Source organism: Castor canadensis, chromosome 5 (assembly GCF_047511655.1).
Source record: "Castor canadensis chromosome 5, mCasCan1.hap1v2, whole genome shotgun sequence".
Classification (NCBI taxonomy): Eukaryota; Metazoa; Chordata; class Mammalia; order Rodentia; family Castoridae; genus Castor; species Castor canadensis.
The window spans coordinates 23,651,082-23,677,177 of record NC_133390.1 but is presented as its reverse complement, the minus strand read 5'-3'; the positions used below and the strand labels follow the sequence as shown (position 1 = coordinate 23,677,177).

General features: G+C 36.4%; 1 protein-coding gene across 1 annotated transcript; it reads right to left on the bottom strand.

Moving 5' to 3' along the window:
- Positions 1–990: 990 nt before the first annotated feature.
- Positions 991–3,511, bottom strand: LOC141423165 (uncharacterized). Its single transcript, XM_074072436.1, is given in 3 exon segments — positions 991–2,100; positions 2,311–3,058; positions 3,210–3,511. Coding segments are annotated over 3 exon segments (2,160 nt in total).
- Positions 3,512–26,096: the final 22,585 nt, after the last annotated feature.

The following is a 26,096-nucleotide window of genomic DNA, read 5'->3' as shown; positions in this document are numbered from 1 at the left end:
GTGAGGGTTGGTTACTATGAGGCTCTTGCTCTGAGCAGTGAGCAAGATCAGAGTGACCAACCAGCCCATCCATGGCTGCTCCTGAAGACTCTGCATGTTCTCAGGGTCGCAAGAGCTTCAGCTTCAACGGGTTGTCTGGGTGCCGCCGAGCTGTCCACTCTCTGGTGTTTGTCTGTTCTTGTTGACTGGCTTGACGCACGTGAGAGTGGTGGACCCAGGGCCCGATGCCATCAACCTTGAGAGCAGTGGGGGTAACCAGAATGACCAGGTAAGGGCCCTTCCACCTTTTTTCTAAAGTGCAGGTTCTGTTTCTCTTTACCCATACCCAATCCCCTTGGACAATGCCATGTTCTGGGTTTGACGCATCCTTTGCCTCATACAAGGAGCGTGCTAAGGGCCAGCTCTCTTGTTGGACCTCTTGTAGGGCCTTTAAGGTAGCCAAGTAATTTGGGGCCATAATGCGATCTTGGTCCGGTCGAGCTTGGACGACAATGGGGGGGCGGAGCCCCATACGGAACTTCAAACGGTGTCAATCCATGCACACATGGTGAATTTCAAACCCAGAAGATGACATATGGTAAGAGAGCCACCCAGTCTCCACCAGTCTCGATGGCTAATTTGGATAAGGTCTCCTTCAGGGTCTGATTCATTCTTTCTACCTGCCCTGAGCTCTGGGGATTATATTCACAACGTAGTTTCCAATTAGTCCCCACTGCCTGGGCCAGCCCTTGTAGGACGTTACTGATGAAAGCTGGACCGTTATCAGAGCCTAGAGTTTCGGGGATGCCATATCTGGGTATGATTTCCTCCAGCAAAACCTTAGGTACAACCTGAGAAGTCTCTCGTTTTGTAGGAAAAGCCTCCACCCAGCCTGAGAAAGTGTCTATCAGAACCAACAAATACCTATAACCATACCTTCCCGGCTTCACCTCAGTGAAATCCACTTCCCAGCTCTGTCCCGGTGCCCTCCCCTGTACCCATGTACAGCTCCTAGAGGAAGTCTCCAGTGGCTTGCCGGCACTCAGCTTCAGATGCAGCTGCCAGAAGCAAGTCATCTACATACTGCAAAAGTGTGATGGAACTGTGGCTCTGGCGATATGAGTCCAGATCCTGATTAAGAGCTTCATTGAACAGAGTAGGGGAGTTTTTGAAACACTGTGGGAGTCTGGTCCATGTTAACTGTCTGAGGGTTCCCGTATATTCATCATGCCATTCGAAGGCAAAAATGTGTTGACTGTTGGGTGCCAGGGCTATGGTAAGAAAAGCATCTTTCAAGTCCAAAGTAGTATACCAAACATGGGAGTGGGGCAAATGGCTCAGCAATGTATAGGGGTTGGGGACTGTGAAGTGGATGTCCTCGACCCTCTTGTTTACTTCCCTTAAATCTTGGACTGGCCTATAGTCTTTTCCCCCGGGTTTCTTAATGGGGAGAAGTGGAGTGTTCCAAGCAGGATGGCAGGGCCATAATATTCCGGCCTCCAGGAGATGGTTAATGTGAGGGGCAATCCCCCTCTGTGCCTCGGAAGACATGGGATACTGACAGACTCCTATGTGCTGAGCCGAAGCCTTGATTTCTACTATTACTGGTGCTCGATGTTTTGCCAGCCCCACACCTGTTATTTCTGCCCAAGCCTGGGGGAAGGTTTGAATCCAATAAGTCATTTCAGGGGACTACTCAGTAGGTTTCAGGAGAGGGTCCCACAAGGAGAACAAGCGATGTTCATCCTCAAGAGACACAGTCAAGACTTGGAGGGGCTGTCCTCATCCATCCATCACTTTGATACCATCCCGCTCAAAGTGAATGTGAGCCCTCACCTTAGTTAGCAGATCATGTCCCAGAAGGGGGGCAGGGCATTCAGGAATGACTAAAAAGGAATGGGTCACCTGATGCTGGCCCAAATCCACTGGATGCTTGCTAGTCCATTGATCAGTCTTGGACCCAGTGGCTCCTTGAACGAGACTAATTTTCTGAGACAGTGGCCCAGTAGGTTTATTTAGAACTGAATATTGAGCCCCTGTGTCCACCATGCATCTCACGGGCTTCCCCTCCACATATATGGTTACCCAAGACTCGGGGAAGGGTTCCAAGTCCCATCCTTTCTAGTCATTGTCCATTTCAGTTAACAGGACCTGGGTGTCATTGTTGGGCCTGCTATTTGGCCTCAGGCAACCCTGGAGCTTGGGACATTCTCTCTTCCAGTGTCCATATTCCTTACAATATGCACACTGTCCCTGGCCTAACTGGGGTTGATCTCTTCAGGGATGGGGAGACCAGTCCATCCAGAGCCTGGTCCAGCCAAAGCTTTGGACCCCTGCTAGCAATATTTTAGCCATTTCCTTCTGCTGTTTCTTGTTTTCCTTACTCTGGTGTTCCCTGTCCTCCCTCTGAATCCTTTCTTGTAGTTCCTGATTTTCTTTCCTGATTCTATCCTCTCGCTCTTCCGGGGTTTCTCGGGTGTTAAAAAAATTTTCAGCTACTTTCATCAGATCCTGGATAGTCATTTCCCCAAGTCCTTCCTGCTTATATAGCTTCTTCCTAATATTGGGGGCGGCCTGATTTATGAAGGACATTATCACGGCTGACTGATTCACCTTCGCTAGTGGATCTAGGGGGGTATACTGTCTGTATGCATCGTAAAGGTGCTCAAGAAATGTGGCTGGGCTTTCATTCTCCCCCTGCACTATCGTCTTTACCTTAGCCAGATTAATAGGGCAGCGAGCTGCTGCCCGGAGGCCTGCCATAAGAGTCTGGCGGTAGACCCAGAGACGCTCCCTACCTTCTGTGTTCCCATACTCCCAATCAGGTCTGTTTAAGGGAAAACAGTCATCAATCAGGTTTGGCAGGGTAGTCGGTCGTCCGTTGTCACCGGGGACATTCTTTCTGGCTTCAGTGAGAATTCGCTCCTGTTCCTCAGTGGTGAATAGAGTCTTAAGGAGCTGCTGACAGTCATCCCATGTAGGACTGTAAGTATGCAAAATGGACTCAAACAGATCAGTCAGGCCTCAAGGATCCTCAGAAAAAGGAGGATTCTGGGCTTTCCAGTTGCACAGGTCACTACTTGAAAAGGGCCAATACTGATAGCCGCATCCCCCATCAGGACCAGCACTGCCCAGAGCCCGCACCGGGAGGATGGGGGGGCAGTGGAAGTGGAGGACGGCTCCTCCTCTGGAATTTCTTCTCGCTGCCTATGGAGCCTGAGTCCCCTCACCAGTACAGAGACTGGGGCAGGGGGTGCAGACAGGGAGGCCGATGAATGGGGAGGTTCGGGGGGGCAGCTGCCTCTGGCTGGAGTGGTGCAGTAGCGGCATATGGCAGGGGGCTTGCCTCAAAATCTAAGTCTATCAAGGACGGATGGGAAGTCGGTTCTTCCTGCAGAATAGGCTTCTTAGGGGAATTAACAGGAGTGGGAGCATTTCCCGACATGGCCAGTATCGTGGGCCAGTCTGTAGGTGCCTCATGGATAAATGGCCGCAGCCAGGAATGAGGGTCCTCTACTAAAGTCTGCCACATAAGGACGTAGGGATATTGATCAGGGTGGCCATGAAGACCAAGTTTATTAATGACATCGCGACCTTCTTAATTGTGTCCAAGGAGAAGGTACCCTGAGGAGGCCAGCCTACATTAAAGGTTGGCCATTCCACTGAGCAAAGGGCATCAAACTTACCTTTCTTAATTTCCATGCCATAATTGTGTCCCTTAGCGCAGATTTCTGAAAAATGACTCAGAAGAAGGGTCTTAGGAGTTACCTGGGCCTGTCCCATGATGATCAGAAGAGATGGACAAAGGAGACAACAAAGAACAAAAGAGACAATTCCAACAGACAAACAAATTCGCACAGGACTCTCCAATACACACAAGTACCGGCCAGTCAACCAGACTACTGTCACAGGCGCAATTCCATTCACACCAGATTCAGGATCCTTACCCAAAGACCGCCCAAATGGTGTCCACTGGGGATGCCGGCGTGGCTCCTGACCGTTGGGGATATTTCCCACAACTTCCAATAGTGAAGCCTCCAGGGCTATAACCCTTTCCCTCCACTCAATGAGAATTCTCAACCAAATTTAGATGGGGACCCCAGATCCCTCCAAATGGAGGTGGCCAATCCTCCTTTTGCAGTCTTTCCCAATTAAACATTGGTATCGGAGGCCGTTTGTTCCTCTCAGGGAGGGGCCTATCTCGCTGGGGCCTCCAGTTGTTAGGGTATGATGCCGGCCACCTTCTGAGAGGACAAAGGACACTCGAGACAAAGGAAGTCACAAGGCAAGGTTTATTTTCTAGCTAAACCACCTGATGCAGCAGGTTTCAACAAGGACCCTGAATGCAAAGTTTAAGCAGGTCTTATACTCTTTAAAGCATCAATCATTGTCACATTGGAATTCCTCATGCCCCTGGGGTCACATTTTCCTGACATTGCCCACATCCTGGTGGTGGGGTAAGATTATTTATTGGGAACTGGAGAAACACCAGAGGTTTACTTATCAGGTTACATGGAATGTGTTCTTCCATAAATTAGGGACTAGTAGTGGAATAGAAACCTAAGGGTTAGATAAGAACAGCAGGGGAGTCCAGCTTTGGAAAGCTTATTTACAAGTGGAGACAAAGAAAGGCAAGAATGGGTGCTTATCTCTGCATGGTGCCTTTCATCTTTGTCCCAAACTTTTGCATGGCTCTAATGTGCAATTCCTCACAGCTCTGTCTGAGGTTACAGCTTTTAACTGACAGTTTACCATGTTTTACAACCCTGTTTCAAGGCTACCTTCCTCTTCATGAGGTTACCCAAGGGTCATGCCAGTTATAGCTGATTTTTAGGCTAGATGGGCTGCAAGTTAAAGTACCCCAACAGTAGATAGTGACTTGTTTAACATTATTTATTAAAGAGACTATGCTTTCCTCATTGTGTGTTTTTGACAACTTTGTCAAAAATTAATTGGTGTTAAATGTGTTCATTTATTTCTAGGTTCTCTATCCTGTACCACTGTTAAATGTGTCTGTCCTAAAACTAATACCATGATATTTTCATTTCCATAGCTTTATTAATATATTTTTAAGTCCTTTAGAAGTTTCATAGACTTTGTTCTTTGTATTCAAAATTGCTATGGCTACATAGCATCTTTTGTGATTCCAAAAATTTTAGGACTTGTATTTCTTCTGTGAAAAATGACACTGGAATGTTGATAGAGATTTCATTGAATTTGTAAGCTGCCTTGGGTGGCATCATTTTAATATTTCTTCTTTCAACCCGTGAACATGAGATCTTCATATTTATTTGTGCAATATTAAATATTTTCATTAACATTTTATTTTATCATTATATAGGTCTATATTCTCCTTGTAAATAAGATTGCACTCTATATTTTGTTTCATCTAATTTGTGCTAGTATCTAACAATCTAGTCATTTTTAATGTTGATTTATAACCTGCAAATTATTAAATTTGTTTATTAGTTCTAAAAGGTTTTTTGATGTTATTTTGTGCAGTGTTTAGGGATTTCTTTATAAATTCAGCACCCTTTTATGAATTACTTAATACAGTGTTTAAAAATATGTTCAAATCCTATCACAGAGGCTTTATACAGGAATATCTTCATAATTCTGCCATTTGTTTCTTGCTTCTGTTGGGTCTGGAGACCTAAGGCAGATGAATGAGTATCCCATCCCCCATGGAGAGCAATATCATTCCTACATCCTGAGGAGAGAGTGGACTGCATTCCTGCATCCTAAAGAAGAGATACCAAGTCTGATAGATCTGCCATAGGTCTGATGAGCAAAATGTTCTCAAGGTTGTTTCCCTCCCCCAGTAAAGGTGAAAACCAAACCAGTTCACCTGAGAAAGCCCGCAAATCCATGGCCAATGAGAAAAATCCACCTAACTCATAGTTAGAATGTCCATAAAAACCCCAGCCTTCACCTGAGCAGTGAGCCACCGGTTTCCAGGCTCCACTGCAGTATCTTAGCTGTAGCCTTTCCTTTCTCTCTAATAAATCCTACTTTATATAGCGGCTTCTGGTCATCATTCAGCTGCCTCACGAGGAAGTTCTCTGGCCAGTGAAGGCAAGGACCCTCGACACCGGCACTTCTTTCTTTAACACTATCTTTTTAATATATTTTATTAGCATATATTATTTGTGCAAAAGGATTCCATTTTGATATTTGTACATGCGTACAATGTACCCTGACCAAATTCACACCTTCTATTTCTTCTGTCCATACCATGTTCCCCCTTCTTAACATACTTTCACAGGTTTCATTTTTTTGTTGTCAAACATGTGTATAATATACTTAAAACATATTTATACTCCTTCACCATTTCTTTTGCTTTCCCCCCTCCAAACAGAACCTGTTTTTCATTCCTGTAATTCATTGTAGAATGAGATTCCACATAGTAGAGAGAACACATGATATTTCTCTTTCTTTGTCTGGCTTATTTTGCTTAACATAATGATATCTTGTTTTATCCATTTTCCTACAAATGACATAATTCCATTCTTCTTTAGGGTAAATGTGGTGTGTGTGTGTGTGTGTGTGTGTGTGTGTGTGTGTGTGCACTGCATTTTTTCATTTCCTTTGTACGTTCTTCAGTTTATGGACACCTAGGCTGTTTGCCTATTTTGGATACTTTGAATAGTGCTGCTATAAACATAGGTGTTATGTTGACCTAGACTGTTTTGGATATATACTCAGGAGTGGTATAGCAAGATCATATGGCATTTCTAGCTTTAAATTTTTAAGGAATCTCCATGCTTATTTTCAGAATGTCTACACTAGTTTACATTCCCTTGAACAGTGTACAAATTCCTTTTCCCTGACATCCTTGCCAGTATTTGTTGTGGTTTGTTTTCTTGATGATAGCCATTTAGGCAGGAGAGGGAGAGATGGGATTTCAATGTAGTTTTGATTTTTATTTCCTTTATGATTAAGAATGTTGAAGATTTCCTTATGTATTTATTAGCCATTTGTTCTTCTTTTGGAAATTGTTCAAACTGTTTGCTCCTTTATTAACAGAATTGTTTGTTCTTTTACCTCATATTTGGACCTCTTTATATATTTTAGTTAATAATTCTTTGATGAACAGCTTTCAAAGATTTTCTCTCCTTTTGTAGGTTGTCTCTTGGTTCTCGTAATTTTTATCTTCACTGTAAGTAAGATTTTAATTTGATTAGTCTCATTTTTTCAGTTTTTATTCTTATTTTCTGAGCAAGTGAGGTTCCATTCAGAAAATCATTGCTTATGCCTCTATCTTCAAGGGTTTTTCCTGTGTTTCTCTAGCAGTTTCAAAGTTTCTGATCTTACATTAATACCCGAGATTTATTTTGAATTGGTTTTTGTACATGGTCAGAGATAAGAGTTAATTTTCATTCTTCAACATGAGGATACGCAGTTTTTCCAACAACGTTTATTGTGTAGGATTTGTCACTCTTGTCAAACACATGTATGTAAATGGAAAAATGGTACCCAATGAAACTATTCCAGGAATGGGGTACAGGGGATAAAGGAGAATGATGGAGGGGGTTAATTCAAGTATGATATATTGAAAGAACTTGGTAAATGACACAAAGTACCTCCATCCAGCACAACAATAATTTCTTCAAAAAAAATCATGTTTAGAGCTGTGTGGGCATACTAATAAATATTCTATTTTACTCCATTGATTTATAGCTATACCCTTGTGTTATGTACTGTCATATCATTAGCTAACAGATCATTTCTCTTCTTCTTTTTTGTTTGGATGAAATTCATTTCATATTCTTGCCTTATTGCCCTGGAGATCAATCATAAACTTTAATTTTATTTCTCAATTTGCTCTGAACCTGGATATTTCTATATCCCAAAATGCATACATATACCTATTCTGGTAGAGATGTACAGCATAATGAGCATGAGAACAGGGAGTATGACCCACCTTATTTGAAATGTTAAGAATACAAGGAGAGCTTCTGATGAATTGAGCTTATTTCTGATTTATGAAATAAATAGGATCTCTTCAGATAGAAAAGGGATAATGCAAAGGAGTTATGCCTGACCTCAACCAAATAAGAATTTAGAACAGCCCTAGGTAAACTTACTAGGTGGTCTATATCTTCAGGAGGGCATTTCTTACTCTCTGGAAGAGTATTCATTTTTCTATATTCATTCTCAATTCCAAAAGTGAGTGTGTAAAATTATACTTACATTTTTGTGAGGTTTATTTTTAAAGAAAGAAGTCTCTTGACTGTTCTCTCCTCATTTCCAATTGGAAATTTCTCCAAATGTGAGTTCATATTTTTTTCTGCCTTGAATTTTGATATCTCTATGTTTGGACATATGAGGCTAAGCATGACAATTATGCAGGATTAGCATTCTTCACAATACCTAGAGATATGCTATCTTTCCCCTTGGTCTGACAACTTTTCTACCTCCCTCTTTGCCCTGTAATACACACTCCTAATAATTCTAATTTGTACACCTCTGCTAATTTCTTCACAAATATTTATTTGTCATTGCATTAATACATTGCAATTTTTTTCTTTTTTATTTGAGACTGATTTTTCAGACACATCCAATGCCATACAAATGGCAGAGTAATGTGGAGAATTTCCTGTCCTTATATAATTTTACTAGGACAAGAGTTTTAATGTAACTGACCATTTTTACATTCTTGAAAGTCTCTATGTCTTTCTAGGTCTCTTTCCTTTTTCCCTGCACTTATTATGATTAACAGTTTCTCACTTTTCATACATTGCAATGTTCTTACACAACTCATCCAAAATACCTATTCTACTCTCATAATTGTAAGTTTTATTATAATGCTTATGAATTAAATATTCCTTTCTCAATCCATTGCTCTTTCATGAATTTTATATTCAGGAAATTAATTCAAAATTATATGATTACTTTTACTTGGGTATGCTGGGCATATTTGAAAAAGTGAGCTCACTGTCTACCTGTTTTGCTTTTCCTACTTTTTCTATATATGTAAATGGAACATTTTTTTTATCTTTCATGCCATCTTCATGTATATATATGAATATGTATATATATGAATATACATATATGTATATATATGTATATTTACATATAAACACATGCACATGTGTATGCATACACATGTATTTATTAACCAATGCTTTAAGGAAATACTTGTTTATTTCTATATATATCTCACTTAATGACACAAGTGTCAGCTTTCAAAGAGAGATGCAGAAAAGAGGGAGAGGAGGAAGGGATTGAGAGAAAGAGAGAGAGAGAGAGAATATTTTCTTTAACTTTTTTGAATTCTTTAGTTTTGGCATGTACAACAACAGGATTCAATCTATCACAGAAGCTAATTATAGGTCTATACTGGCCAATAGACCTATCATCTTCATTTTCTCAATCATATACATGCCACACAAACTCAGTTGTTTAGGAGATCCCGCATCATACAAATTAGTAATGTGTCATATTTGCCTTGAGCTACATAATATTTGTAGGTATGATATTGACAGTTATCTAATATGGGAATCTGAAGTCAGTGTTTTCTGACTAAATTCTTAAGGTAGCAGAGGTTACCTGTGCTTTGGACCAAGAATTGTTTGGAATATGATATAGAAGTAAGTTTATATACAAAACTGTAAACATTTAATAATATCTTTGCAGTTGTAAAGTCTCATGCTTACTGAGTCAGCAGAAACACAATTTATAGTTGTATATAAGTGTTCTTGGTCCTCAGACACAAACAAAAATTTTTGTTTATGTGTTCAGTTCAGTTTAGCAAGATGTTAATAATTTCATTTTTTTCACCAATTGCTAACTATGTGCATTAAAACCATAAAATTTTTACTGCAGTCAAGGATGAATCCATGCCATGTCCTCATCTGGAGGCTCAACTGGAAATAATTTCTAAGATCATGAAGGTGTTTGGCAGGATTCATTTTCTTGGTACTCCATGAATGAGGGCCCTGGATCAATGTAGACTATGAAACATAAACTATTCTTAGGTCCTAGCTTTTTCTATTCACATGACTTTCTCCATAAGCATATTAAAACATGAAAGTTTGCTCCCTTAAGGAGCTGTTTCCTTCTTTCTGTTCTATCACATTCACCATATTCCATTGGGAGAAGTAGGCCATATATCTATATATTTCAGAGGAGGAAGTTATATAAAAGCTTAAACACTAAAAGGAGGGAAACATGTGAGGTAGCATTACAGGTTGCCTGCCATCAAAGAAAGAATCCAATATTAAGAGAGAAAAAACATTTTATTTGGATATAGCACAAAATACCTAAAACAACAACAACAAATAACAATGACCAGGAGTGGTGGCTCATGACTCAAATCCCAACTATTTGATAGGTAGAAATTGGGAAGATCTGTGTTCAAGTCCAGTCTAGACAAAAGCAGCAAGAGCAGCCCTCAACAAACTAGCCAGGTTGGGTTACATGTGCCTGTAATCTCACACACTCAGGAGGCATGAGTAGGAAGATTGTGGACAGGGCTGGTGGTAAAAAGTGAGATGCTATTTGAAAAAGAACCTAAAGCAAAAAGGGCTGAAAGTATGGCTCAAGTGGATAGAGTGCCTGTGTAGAAAATGCAAGGGACTTAACTCAAACCCTAGTATTGAAAAAAAGAAAGAAAAAAATATATACCTTTAGTTGTTTTTTTTTAATAAGGAAAACTCCCTTCACATTTTATTTCATTTTAGGAAAATCCTAAATAGCAAGCCCCAACTGATAGCTGAATCCTAAAGAAATAAATTTTCTTTGTTGTGTACCATGACTCTGGGACCACAGTAAACTATCCATTTCTGTTTAATAATTCATTACTTACACTTACAATAAAATATATTTGTGTAATACATTTGAAATTACATAATTTTAAGCCAGTGATTATCACTGAATATGGTAACATTTTTATGGGTGCTATTCTTTCTGGTATATTTTAATTTAAAATATAATCCAACTCTTTGTAGCAGTAATAATTTTAGTTCAATAATTATTGAGTAGCAATATTTGTACATTTTAGACTGCAATTATTTTTCCAATTTTTATCATAAGCATATATTAGTTGTATGGGGGGGTGTCATTGTGATGTTTATATATGTGCTAACAAGATATCTTAATTAGATTCACCCCTCCATTATTCTCCCTCATCACCTCTTACCCATTCATAGAACAAATTTCAACAGGTTCCATCATTCAATTTTTTATACACAAGTACAAAGTATATTGACTTTCCTTGTTGGGAGGTTCTTTATAAATCTCATAACCTCCTTGCTTGTTAGAGTTCTGTTCATGTTGTTGATGTCCTCTTTATTCAATTTTGGTGGGTCATATATGTCAAGAAATTCATCAATTTCTTCTTCATTTTCCAGTTTGCTGGAATTTAGACTTTAAATGATTCCCATATAATTTTCTGAATTTCATTCATGTCTGTTGCAGTATTCCCTTTTTTCAATACTGATTTTATTAATTTTGTTGCTCTATTTTCTTTTGGTACTAGAAATCCTAGCCAGAGCAAATGGGCAAAAGAAAGAGATAAAAATAATTCAAATAGGTAAGGAATAAATCAAATTCTCCCTATTTGCTGATGGTATGCTCTTGTACCTAAAATCTCCACCAAAAGCTCTTAAATCTTACAAACAAATTCATCAAAGTACCAAGCAAGACACAAAATCAATATAAGATACAAAATCAATGCACAGATACTAGTAGCATTTCTATACACCAACAATGAATAGTCTGAGAAAGAAATCAGGAGAACAATTATATTCATGATAGCATCAGAAATTATAACATAATAATTTTAATGAGGAAAGTGAATGATATATACAAAGAAAACTACAAACCAATATAAATCACTAAAGATAGAAATTGAAGAAGACAGTTGAAGATGGAAGGTCGTCCTATGTTCATGAATTGATACAATCAATATTATTAAAGTGACAAACCATTCAATATGTTCAGTGAAATTCCCACCAAATTCCAATGACATTTTTCATGGAGATTGAAAAACCTATCCTAAAGTTCATATGAAATAAAAAAAACCTCAAATAACTAAAACAATCCTGACCAAAAGAGCAACTCTTGAGATATCACAGTATCTGACTTCAAAATATACAACAGAGCCATAGCAATAAAAACAGCTGGTACTGGCACAAAAACAGACAAAATTGATAGAACACAATAAGTGATCCAGACACAAACCTACGAAGCTACAGTCATTAGATTTCTGACCATGGAGCCCAAAATATGGGGCTGGGAAAATTGTGCATTCACCTGTGGAAGATTGCAAACTAGATCTTAGTCCCACCCAATATTAAAATCAATTCAAATGTATCAGAAATCTTAATGTAAGATCTGCAACTGTGAAACCATTAAAAGAAGAATGGGGAAAACTGTGGAACAGACTATCATTAATTTCAACATTCTAATGAAAGTCTGTGCAAAAGAATCTTAATGTCTCTATCTATGCTATATCTTAAAATCTTACAACATCAAGGAAAGAAATTAAGTACAATCAGAAAATAATGGTTCTTTTTTACTGTATCCCTTCTTACCTTCCGAAATGTATTTAAACAGAAGCTTGATGTCATATAAAAAAGTGCTTAATACAGCTGGAGAAAAGGACATAAAAAGGAATAACTACATTCATGAAAATGTATTCAGGTCACAGTGTTTTAAAAATAGTATGAAATATGTTGTGTAAAGAAACATCATTCAATATAAAAGCAAGCACCCCATATTTCATATCATATTGTAGTACATTCTTTCAGTGGATGCTCCTGAGACCATGAAGAAATGCTGCCTTTCAAAGTATTGAAAATAATTAGGTTGTGTTTGCTAACCCATTTTATTTTGCACATTACATTCAAGAATAAAATCACTGGGTGCCAGTAACTCATGCCTGTAATCCTAGCTACTCAGAAGGCAGAGATCATGTGGATCTCAGTAGTTCATGATACCCTACCTCAAAACAAAAAAATTCCCAAAATAATGGCTGATGGAGTGGCTCAAGGTGTAGGCCCTGAGTTCAACCCCCAGTACTGTTGAAAAAAAAAAAAAGAGTAAAATACAACTTCTAACTGAACAAAAGATTATAGGCATTGCCATTAAAGTAAGGTAGTGTAAAGAACTGTAGAAGAAAATGCTGAAAATGATAATGGAAGCACTTCAAAGACATAATACTTAACACCTTACAGTAAATCAAAAAGCTAGGTTCAGCAGTTGGGTTTGTTGAACTACTCCTGTGAAAATGTAAGCTGTAAGAGTACAGAAATCTCAGTCAGCATTTCCCTATTTTAAGCCTATTTTCTAGAGTAGTGATGGATATATATACTATACATGTAACTTTTCTAAAAGTTGCCAGATAGTTACAAACTCTTTCAAGTCCTTGTTTAAAATGTATAATTTGCAAAGCACACATTTATTCTTCTTAAGTACATCATGGGTTTCTCTTCTTACAGTCATTTAATTTTATGATTTTCTTAGATAATTGAAAATTATCTAAATTATTCTGAATAATTTTTAATTTCTAATTTCATCAGAAATTCCAAAATGTTAAATCATCTGAGATATGGACTGTTTCACAAGTATATGAATTTATTATTAATTAAAAATCTAAAACTAATTTAAAAATCTGTAGCATATTGAAGTTTATAGTTGCAAAATAATTACTTACAGTCTATTTTACCTTCAAAATGGAAAGTGTGTGTTTTTGTCTCAAACAAAACTTTAGGAGGAAAAGTATCAATGAAAAATAAATGCATTAGATAACTACCTTATGGTATGTATCAGAGTTATTTGTCAATAAACCAGGTTACAGTTACAGTACAAAGATTATTTGAATAAATAAATAAATTTATAATCAAGTTGGGGAAAATATATTTATTTTCTTCAAATGCTTTACTTATAAGAGTTTGAAACAGAAATAATTATTTGTAATCCATTCTAACATAAGAAAAATGACTGTGTCATAATAATGTCTTCAATTACAAAATTTTCATTTCATTTTCAATATATCTCCATGAGTATATATGTATATGTGGGATTGAATGCATGTACTGTGCTCCTTTTTCTCCTTTAAAATAGAATTTTTGCAAGTTTTAATATCACAACAAACTTAAGCAAAACATATAGACACATACAGCTCTGTCCACCACACACACGGCCTTTATTATCAGCCTCTCAGCTACAATGGTTCATTTTTAAGAATAATAATCCTACAATAATATATCACCCCCAAATCAGTAGATTATGTTAAGGTTCACTTTTGTTATTTTAAAATCTATGGATTTTGAAAAAATAATGAATAATAATATATGCCCATCTTTATAGTATTGTATGTGACATTTGCACTGCCTTAAAAAGTATTCTGTGCTTTGTTTACATATCCTCCATAACTCCTGGCACTCTCTGGTCTTTTTATTTAATGTCTCTATTGTTTTACCTTTTCCAAAAGATCATATTGTTGGAATTACCAAGCTTGTAACCTTTTCAGAAAATTGACCATTTCTCATCTGTTAAAACATATTTAAACTATTCTTCTGGCTTGAAAGCTTATTGTTTTAAAATGGGTGATATTCCATTATCTTGATGTACTACACTTTACATACCTATTAACCTCTGGTGGATAAGTTGGTTGCTTTGAAATATTGACATTTATGAGTGAAGTTACTGCAAACATCTAACGTGTAGATTTTATGTAGATGTAAATTCTTAACTCTTTGGGTGAATTCCAAAAGGATTAATTACTGGATCATATGATAAAATTATATTTAATTTTGTAAGAAAGAGTTCTATTATTTCCCAAAGTTTCTGCAACTTTTTTCATTGCTATCAGAAATAAATGAAGATTCATATTTTCACCAGCATTTAGTGCTGTCAGCATCCTGGAGTTTGGTTATTCTAATAATTATCCAATAGTGTCTAACCATTATTTCAGTTTGCATTTCCGTGATGGCATATTAAATAGTGAATATGTCTACATGCTTACTTTCCATCTATATATCTTCTTTGGTGAGATTTCTGCTCAGGTCTTTTGCCCATTTTAAATCTAGTTATTTCTTTCCTCATCTTGAGTTTTACGTGTTCTTCATATATTGTGTATCCTTTTACCAGATTTGGTGTTTGAAATATTTTCCCAGTCTTTGTGTTGTCTTCTCATTATCTTAACATTTTATGTCACAGTGCTGGTCTAGGTTATTAATTATTTATTTTATGTATCTTAATGGGATTGTTTATAAAATGTTATTGTCATGCCAAAGATGATCTAGAATTTCTTCTGGGCTATTTTTTTTTACAATTTTATGATTTTCATTTTACATTAAAATTTGTGACATATTTTTTGGTAATTTTGTGAAGTGAAGTCTGTGTCTAGATTAATGGCTTTATGTATTGGTATCCAGTTATTCCATCACTGATTGTTTGAAGGATTATCATATCACTAAGATTACTAAATTTGGCCTATAGTTCAAAATCAATTGACTACATAGGGATGTATTTTTGGGTTTTATGTTCCATCAGTTTATTGTCTATTCTTTCACCATTACCACTTTTTCTTCCTTACTGTAGCTTTATAGTAAATAGTACAGTCAGATAATGTAAGTCCTCCAACTTTGTTCTCCTTTAATATTGTTTTGTTTAGTTTGTTATTTTGTCTCAATGCAAGCTTTGGTAAAAATTTAGTGGTAAATAACTTCCATTCTGTTTGGAATTTCACTCATTCTGCAGATTACATTGAAAGTAAGTGAGATTCTTATAATATTGAGTTTCCCTTCCCATCAAAATAAAAGTCTCTCTACTCATTTTGATCTAAGATTTCTTTTTCACAGAAACTTGTAGTTTTTTTCATACAGATCTTAAACATACTTTCAGATATGTATCTAATTATTTTTTCCAGGGGATGAAAATATAAATAGCAATGTATTATTTATCTCAGTTTGCATTTACTCTTTACTTGTAGCTAAGAAACCATAGGCTTTTGTTTTTGTCTATTACTCTTATGTCCTGTAGTTTCCATATCACCAGGATCATTTTGTCAGTATTCTTTTGTATATTCTTTATATAATCTTGTCTTCTGCATACACAGGCAGTCTCATTTCCTGTCACTCTGTATCACTTCATGTTATTTTATTGTGTTAGTACATCAGCTAGAATTTTCTATGTAATAATTAAAAGGAATGTCAAGAATGATCATAACAGACAGGCTATGTGTTTTTCAGTACTTTTTCTACATGGGTTTTGGAAAGAAAAGGTATTTAAACTTCAACAAAATCTCAAGTTACTGAACAAAATTGTAGTCACTGTTATATATTAAATACTATATAATTTATATTTAATCTAATCATAACTAATCTATATGTAGTTTTTACTTTATACCAAGGACTGTTTTACTATTCCTTTCTTGCTTTGTTGTTTTCTTTCTTCTTTTCCTTCTTTCTGTTTATTTATTTGTTTTTGATAAGGGTCTTACTACACCATCCACTGACCTTCAGGTCAGTGTTTTCCTGCTTCAGACTCCCAAGTGCTCAAATTACATATATGTGCCCTGTGACACAATTTCTAGCTCAAGGAATATTCTTAAATATTGACATTTGCTTATTCATTGAAATTTATATTGTTATTTTTCCTGTTTCTAAATAATAAACTCAAAGTCCAGAGAAGTGTAATAATTTACTAAAGGTAAAATAGCCATTTTGTTATAGAGCCAGGTTGTAAAATATGGAGCCTAGAGGCAGATTTTCTGCTTTAATATGAATCTATCACCTATCTCATTGAAATTCCTACCTTTTAATATAGTATAGTCTAATTACAAAGTTTATTTGTATGTATATATTAATAATTGAGTGGTTTTTAATATGTTTTGGTTAATGAATACCTACATTTGAAGCTTCAGATGGAGGAAGAAAAACTTGAGTAAGAAAGGCATTATATTAGTAAATAAAAACAGGTAGGTTAGTCATCAGAATGGAGAAGGAAGAAGGGGAAGGATTGATGAGAGGGTCTTCATTAAGAAATAAGGACTCTTAGATGGTAGGTACCCTTTCTTGGGAACCCCCCAACTCTGTGGTTCTACTTTCCCACTTTACTCATTTCTATATCAATAAACTCTCCCATTTTACAATTAAAAGAATTCTTAGCAGAAAAAAAGAGTAATTCAGATTATTTAAAATGGTATGAGAAAAAAAGGTTTAATATTAAATTCCTCATTGCTATTGAGATAAGTGCTAATAATCAGAATTTTAGGTTGCAAGTTGTATTTTAGAATGTAAAATAAAATACAAAAATTAAATTGTAGCTGTTAATATACATAATTTCATTTTCAGATATCATAATTTATGTGTATTAAAATAAAATATGAATGTAGTATACTCTGAGATTGGGTTCATGTAGTTTATTCATACATGAATTAAAAATAATAAATCAAAAAATAAAAATCAACAGAAATAGAAAAATTTCAATTTGTAACAAAAACATTAAGTAATTAATTAAATAGAATTTTATCCCTCCTCAAAAATTTAAATTGACTTCTCAGTTAAATTCAAACATCTTCTTAGTATAATAAAGTGTTGACCACAAAAGTTTATCTTGCAATGAATTTCATGTAAGTTGCATTTAATTAGTTATTCAAGGAAATATCTGATTTACTTTCATGTATATTGAATATTTAAGTTTTGTAGAATTTTTGTTGAATACAAATGTATAAAAATGGAATTAACTGTGAGTATGGGTTCCAAACAGATAATATTTTTAACTAAACATGTACATAATCACTAAAACACTTAAATAATTCTAGCTATGCAATCCTAAACATAGTATTTAATACTCTGGCTCAATTTTCTCAACTGCTATTGCAAGGACTGTGTTAATACAAGAAAAGGACAGATTCAGCACTAGTTAAGTAATTCATAATTATATCATGTTTTGTGGGAATTGGTTATATTTTCAAACAATTAGTAATGTAAGTAGTTGCTTTAGAAAAGTAGTATAACCATCATAATGTGGAATAAACAGATGTAATTCTTTTGTGTTTCAGCTTATTCATATAAGCAATAAGGTTATTTTCCTAAAAAATCTATTAAAATGCTAACCTTTTCATAATTAAACCTCCATTGACTTACTGGCTGTAATACCAGACTCTGGATATACAATAGTCTCTAAATGTCCTTAATATTTCAATATCAGTTCACTTTTTATCAATTATTCCTCTTTTCCATCTCACTGCTACGGAGATTAGATTTTGTGAAGGGTAAAAATTTTCTTAATTTTTTAAAACAAAACATTTGCAAGGGCAACTGAAACCAATAATATATTATAACTGTTTTCTGAGGGATCCAAGATGGCCACTAGAGGGAAAAAGCAAGAAAGCATGAGCTCTGTAAGTCCAAAACTTTGCTGAGATACTAGAGCCACACTTGGCAGAAAAATAACACCAAGAAGAATGGAAACTCTGACACCCCGAACCCCCAGCCGGTACACAGCTTCTCCATGCCACTTTACACTGAGAAAACAGGAGGGCTTCTGTGCTGTCAGACACCGGCTCCAAACCTGCTTGGGGAGATGCAGCCCAACAGGTGAGCAAATAAGCTGCATGCAGTATTCCCACAGCTACACCTGGGATAAACCAGCATAGCCCCTGGGCAGACTGATCCCTGCCCCACAAAAACAACCAAACAAAAACCTGAGTAATAAACAAGGAGCTGAAAAGGACATGTGGCAGAGGGGGCAGGGTGCTCTGAGCCCACCAGAGAAGCGGAAAGGTGCAAGGAGCTGATCTCCATGGAAACTTTCAGTAAACAAAGCCTGGAAAGGCAGAAGGGCTGGCAGTGGGTGGGTAATAAGCCACTGCCTGATATAGGGCAGATAACAGTCTACAAAACTCATTTCCTGAGCCAGTGAGCAACATCCAAAGTCAAACAATGTTGCAAAGTTGAAAAACAGTCAGACAACCAGCATAACACACTGACAGCAGAAAGCCAGCCGACAGATCTCTGACCTTGCCCCAGAGAAAAGGCATGAGGCAAAGAAACAAGTCCCCAGTAAACCAACACAGCAAAAGTCCAACTCCAAAGCAGGATGGCTAGTGGGACACAGAGCTGATCTCAGGAACCAGAGGACAAGCCATACCTCACTGAGGGAAGAGCTGAGTAAGCAGCTGCCACTGAAAGATAGGAAAAAAAAAAAAAAAAAACTGGTGAGTCTCCCTAACCACCTGGCAAGACTAAGGCAGAGCTTCTGCTTAAATACCAACACCAGGACTGGATACTGAAAGAGTAAAACCTGAACTACTAAGACTGAAATTCTATGTTCCTGAACCTGGAATTTATTTTTTTATGAGTTTGTTTTGTTCCCTGTTTGTCTACCACGTCTCCCTGTTGTTTCTTTGGTTCTCTCTCTCTCTTTTTTTTCATTCTTTGTTTTATTAGTCTTACTATTGTAAGTAAGCTAATACTAAATTACACACAGACCAAGGAGAGAAACAGCACCAAGTGGAGTGATGGGAAGACAAAAAAGTGATGGAAGCCATTCTGCCTCAAAAAATAAATTAATACAGAATTCAGAGGGAAATGAAGAAAACTAATACCCAATTTGAGACTCCAACAAAGCAAAGGTAAACTTTGCCAAGAAACCCAACAAAACCAACAAGAACACCCTGAAATAAGAAATTCTGCAAGTAATCAATGAGAATTTCATGGAGATGTTACTAGACGTGGTCAACCAAACTGTACAGGAGGCACTCAAGAAATTTCAAGACAACAAAAATAAAGAATATAAGAAAACAAAAAAACAAATAAATGAACTCATAGGAGCCCTAAATAAATACCAAAGTGAAACAGAGAACAACATGAATAGAGAGAGAAATGAATTAAGGATGAAAATTGACAATATTAAAGAAGAAGTGAACCATGATATGGAAAGCCTCGAAAAAAACAATGAAATAGAAATACAAAACACAATGGAAGACCACTCCAGAAGACTAGAACAAACAGAACACAGAATCTCAGAACTTGAAGATGAAATGGAAATTAAAGGAAAAACTGAAGAGCTATTAGTCAAACCACTCAAAACCTGTGAAAGGAATATGCAAGAACTCACTGACCCCACTAAAAGACTAAACCTGAGAATCATGGGCATTGAAGAAGGAAAAAAGTTGCAAAAAAGGAATCCATAATATGTTCAACAAAATAATAACAGAAAAATGCCCAAATCTAGAGAAAACTATGCCCATTCAGGTACAGGAAGCCTCCAGGACACCAAGGAGACTTAACCAAAATACAACTAACCCACAACATATTATCTTTAAAACAACAAGCACAGAGAATAGAGAAAGAATATTGAAGGCTGTAAGAGGGAAAAAACAAATAAAATAAAAAGGTAAACCCATCAACATCACAGCAGATTTTTCAACAGAAATCTTAAAAGCAAAAAGAGCATGGAGTGAGATATTCTAGACACAGAATGAAAATAACTTCAACCCTAGGATACTTTACCCAGCAAAACTATCATTCAAAATGGAGGGTGCAATAATAGTCTTCCATGACAAGCAGAAACTAAAACAATATATGACCACCAAGTCACCACTACAAAAGATTCTTCAATGAATTCTGAACACAGAAAATGAGAGCAAAGAAAATCATGAAAGAATAGGCAGTACTAAACCACAGAAGAAGAAAAGGCAAGAAAGTAGGGAGTAACATTGATTCAGTTGCACACAATCAAATCCTTAAACAACAAAAACAACTAAATGATAAGAATCACCATATACCTATCAATATTAACACTGAATTTTAATAGACTTAATTCCCCATGAAAAGACACCTTTTGGCAAACTGGATTAAAAGGGAACATCCAACAATCTGTTGCTTACAGGAGACCGATTTCATCAACAGAAAGAAGTACTGGCTTGGGGTGAAAGGCTAGAAGAAGATTTACCAAGACAATGGCCCCCCAAAACAGACAGGAGTAGCAATACTTATCTCAGACAAAGTAGACTTCCAACTTACACTGATCAAACAAGATAAAGGACACTGCATACTAATAAAAGGGGAAATACACCAAAGGAAATAATATCAACCTATATGAACCCAATGTCAATGCACCCAATTTCACTCAACATACTCTGAGGAACCTAAAAACATATATAGACTCCAACACAGTGGTAGTGGGAGACTTTAATACTGCCCTATAGCCAATAAATAGGTCATCCAACAAAAATTTGATAAAGAAATTCTAGAACTAAATCACACCATATCAAATGGACCTAACTGATGTCTAGGGAATATTTCATCCAACTTCTGCACAATATACTTTCTTCTCAGCAGCCCATGGAACCTTCTCCAAAATTGATCATATCTTAGGTCACAAAGCAAGCCTCAGCAAATGTAAGAAAATAGAAATAATCTCATGCATTCTATCTGATCACAACGGATTAAAACTAGAACTCAACCACAAAAACAACAGTAAAAAACACGCACACAATTGGCAGTTGAACAACACATTGCTCAATGATCAATGGGGCATTGACAAAATAAAAGAGGAAATTAAAAGTTTCCTGGAAGTTAATGAAAATGAAAACACCACCTATTGGAACCTATGGCACAAGCAAAAGCAATCCTAAGTGAAAAGTTTAGCCATGAGTGCATATATTAAAAGAACAGAAAGATCTCAAATCAATGACCTAATGCTATATCTCAAACTCCTAGAAAAACAGGAACAAACTGATCCCAAAACTAGCAGATGGCGAGAAATAATGAATATAAGAGACTAAATCAATGAAATAGAAACCAAAAAAATAAATAAATAAGATTGAAAGACCCTTGGCAAACCTGACTAAAATGAGGAGAGAAGAAAACTCAAATCAGTAAAATAAGGAATGCAAAAAGGGAGATAACAACAAACACCACAAAAATCCTGGAAATCATCAGAGACTACTTTGAGAACCTATATTCTAATAAATTTGAAAATCTTGGAGAAATGGGACACATTTCTAGATAATTATGACCATCCAAAATTGAACCAAGAGGATATTAGTCACCTGAATAGATCTATAACACAAAATGAAATTGAAACAGCAGTAAAGAGTCTCCCCAAAAAGAAAAGTCCAGGACCTGATGGAGTCTCTGCTGAACTCTATCTGACCTTTAAAGAAAAACTAATATCAACCCTCCTTAAAATATTTCACAAAATAGAAAGGGAAGGAGAACTGCCTCACTCATTTTATGAAGCCAGTGTTACACTCATCCCAAAACCAGACAAAGACACCTCCAAAAATGAGAGCTATAGGTAATTCTCCTCATTGAACATCGATGCAAAAATCCTCTATAAAATTTGGGCAAACTGAATCCAATAACACATCAGAAAGATCATTCATCAAGACCAAGTCAGATTCATCCCAGGGATGCAGGGGTGGTTGAACATATTCAAATCAATAAATGTAACACAGCACATTAATAGAAACAAAGACAAAAACCACTTGATCATCTCAATAGATGCCGAAAAAGCCTTCCACAAGATCCAACACCACTTCTTGATAAAAGGTCTAAGAAAACTATGAACAGATGAATGTACTTCAACATTGTAAAGACTATATATGACAAACCTATAGCCAACATCATACTTAATGGAGAAAAACTGAAACCATTCCCACTGAAATCAGGAATGAGACAAGGGTGCCCACTACCTCCACTCCTATTCAACATAGTACTGGAATTCCTAGCAGAGCAGTTAGGCAAGAAGAAGAAATAAAAGGAATACAAATAGGTAAAGAATCTGTCAAAATATCCCTATCTGCAAACCATATGGTCCTATACCTCAAAGACCCAAAAAACTCTACCTAAAAATGCCTAGACAACATAAAAAGCTATAGCAAGGTGGCAGGGTACAAAATCAACATACAAAAATCATTCGCTTTCCTATACACCAATAACAAACAAATTGAGAAAGAATATATGGAAACAATTCCACTTAAAATAGCCTCAAAAAAAAAAAAAGTCAAATACCTAGGAGTAAACTTAATCAAGGATGTGAATGACCTCTACAAGGAGAACTACAAACTCCTGAAAAGAGATCAAGGAAGACTACAGAAGGAGAGATCTTCTGTGCCCATGGATTAGTAGAATCAACATAGTAAAAACAGCTATGCTACCAAAAACAATCTACATGTTTAATGCAATCCCATCAAAATCCCAAAGACATTCATTACAGAGATTGAAAAATCTACCCTAAATTTCATTTGGAAACACAAGAGACTATGAATAGTGAAGGCAATATTCAGCAAAAAAAGCAATGCTTTAGGTATTACAATACCAGACTTCAAACTATATTATAAAGCAATAGCAATAAAAACAGCATGGTATTGGCAGAAAAACAGACATGAAGACCAGTGGAACAGAATAGAGGACCAGGATATGAATCCACCTAGGTACACCCATCTTATTTTTGACAAAGGTGCCAAAAATATATAATGGAGAATGGACAGTCTCTTCAACAAATGGGAAAAGTGGTTATCCATGTGCAAAAAACTGAAATTAGATCCATATTTATCAGCCTGTACTAGTAGCAACTCAAAATGGATCAAGGACCTTAATATCAGACCAGAAACTGTGAAGTTAGTACAGGAAAGTGCAGGGAATACTCTGTAAATAATAGGTATAGGCAAGGACTTCCTCAATAGAACCCCGCCAGCTCAGCATCTAAATGAAAGGATGGACAAATGGGGCTTCATAAAACTAAAAATCTTCTGCACAACAAAACAAACAGTCTCTAAATTGAAAAGACCATTCACAGAGTGGGAGAAAATATTTGCCAGCTATACATCTGACAAAGGACTGATTACCAGATTATACAAAGAACTAAAAAAACTAAACTCTCCCCAAATCAACAAACAAATAAAGAAATGTGGAACTGAATTAATCAGAACGTTCTCAAAAGAAGAAATTCAAATGGCCAAAAAACACATGAAAAAATGCTCACCATCTCTAGCCATAAAGGAAATGCAAATCAAAACATTAAAATTCCACCTCACCCTTGTTAGAATAGCCATCATCAAAAACACCACCAACAGCATGTGTTGACGAGGATGTGGAGAAAAAGGAACCCACGTACACTGCTGGTGGGAATGCAAACTAATGCAGCCACTCTGGAAAATAATTTGGGGGCTTCTTAAAAATCTAAACATAGATCTGCCATATGATCCAGCAATCCCACTCCTGGGGATATACACAAAGAATGAGACTCAGATTACTACAGAGGCACCTGCACACCCATGTTCATTGCAGTGCTATTCACAATAGCCAAGTTATAGAAACAGCCAAGATGCCCCACTACTGATGAATGGATTAAGGAAATGTACTTATACACAATGGAGTTTTACTCAGAGTGAAGAAGAATGAAATCTTATCGTTCTGAAGTAACTGGTTGGATCTGGAGAACATCATCCTGAGTGAGGTTAACCAGGCTTAGAAGACCAAAAATTGTATGTTCTCCCTCATATGAGGACTTTAGATCTAAGGCAAATACAGCAATGTGATTGGACTTGGGTCATGTGCTAAGGGGAGAGCACATACTGGAGGTATGGGGATAGGTAGGAAACCCAAAACGTAAAAGTATTTGATGTCCCCACTGCAGAGGAACTAATACAGAAACCTTAAAGCAACTGAGGTCAATAGGGGAAGGGGATCAGGAATGAGTGAAAAGGTCACATAGAGATGAATCAACTTGGGTTTTAACACATTTGTACATTGGAGCAATGCTAGGAATCTCTCTGTATAACTATCCTTACCTCAACTGGCAAAAAATGCTTTGTCTTTCTTATTATTGCTTATGTCTTCTCTTGAACAAAATTAGAGATAAGAGCAGAACAGGTTCCGCCCGGAAGCGAGGAGGCTTGAAGGGGAGATGGAGGGGTTGGGGGATGGGAGGGTGGAGAAATGGCCCAAACAATGTATGCACATATGAATAAATGAATAAAAAATTTTTAAAAACCTGCTTTCCTTCCCTAAAGCTCTTAGAGTAATAATAGTAATAATAATAGTGGCAAAAGATATCCTTAATTTGAATTTGGGAAACTGAAATCACATAGAAGGTAATGCATTTCACTGGGGCTGGAGAAGTGGCTCAATGTGGTAGAGCACCATCTTGCCAAGGTAATGCATTTTATGACACTGTCCTTAAGAGACTAAAGAAAGTGGGCCTAATTTTGCATAATGGAAAGAAGGTCAGAATCTTGATCAAGCACACTTTTCATATAATCTGTTTAGGTGTGAAAAGATTAAATAAAAACCACAGTAAATATGATTAAGTACCAAGCACCAATTTTCAATTGTAGCCCTTAAAGAAAACAAAGTAGCCAAGCAAAGTAGCTCACTCCTATAATACAAGCTAGTTGGGTAGCTGAGATCTGAAGGATAGTGGTTCCAGGATATTCTGTGCAAAATTGTGGTGAGATCCATCTCAACCAATAAATGCTAGGTGGGGTGACAGGAGACTCTTGTCCCAGCGAGGCAGAAAATGTAAAATAAGAGTATTACAGTCTGCGCTGGAGGGCAAAACAGCAATAACCTATCTCAAAAATAACCAGAGCACAAAAGGTCTGGAAGCATGAATCAAGCGGGAGATCACCAGCCTTGCAAGTGTGAAGCCCTGAGTTCAAATCCTAATATATATTGGGATCACAGTAACAAAATTAAGCCAAATCATAATCTTGACAGTGTATCACACACTATATTTATGTTCCATAGCTTATGCTGAAGATTTGTTTTTATTAAAATTGTGATAGTTAAACAAGTTTGTAAGATTTAGGCAGAATTAATAAAATTTAGAGTAAAATATGGTTTGTATATATGTGAAATTTTAAGTATACAGCAAAGATAACTCTTATGATTTTGATTAAGAAGTAATGAAATCATTTACATAATCTTGCATAAAATTGTAAATATAACAATATAAAGTGGAGATCATGTATTGGTTTTCATCTTGCAGTTTAAAAAAATCCTTAATTTTTATTCATATGATAACAAATCACAAGACAGGAAGCTTAAAGATTATAAAATAAATCTATGTAAAGAGCCCAGTATGCAGTCAAGAGCATCTGAAATGGACCTTTTCAAATATAGAAAATGTGGGTTGTTTTTCTCCTG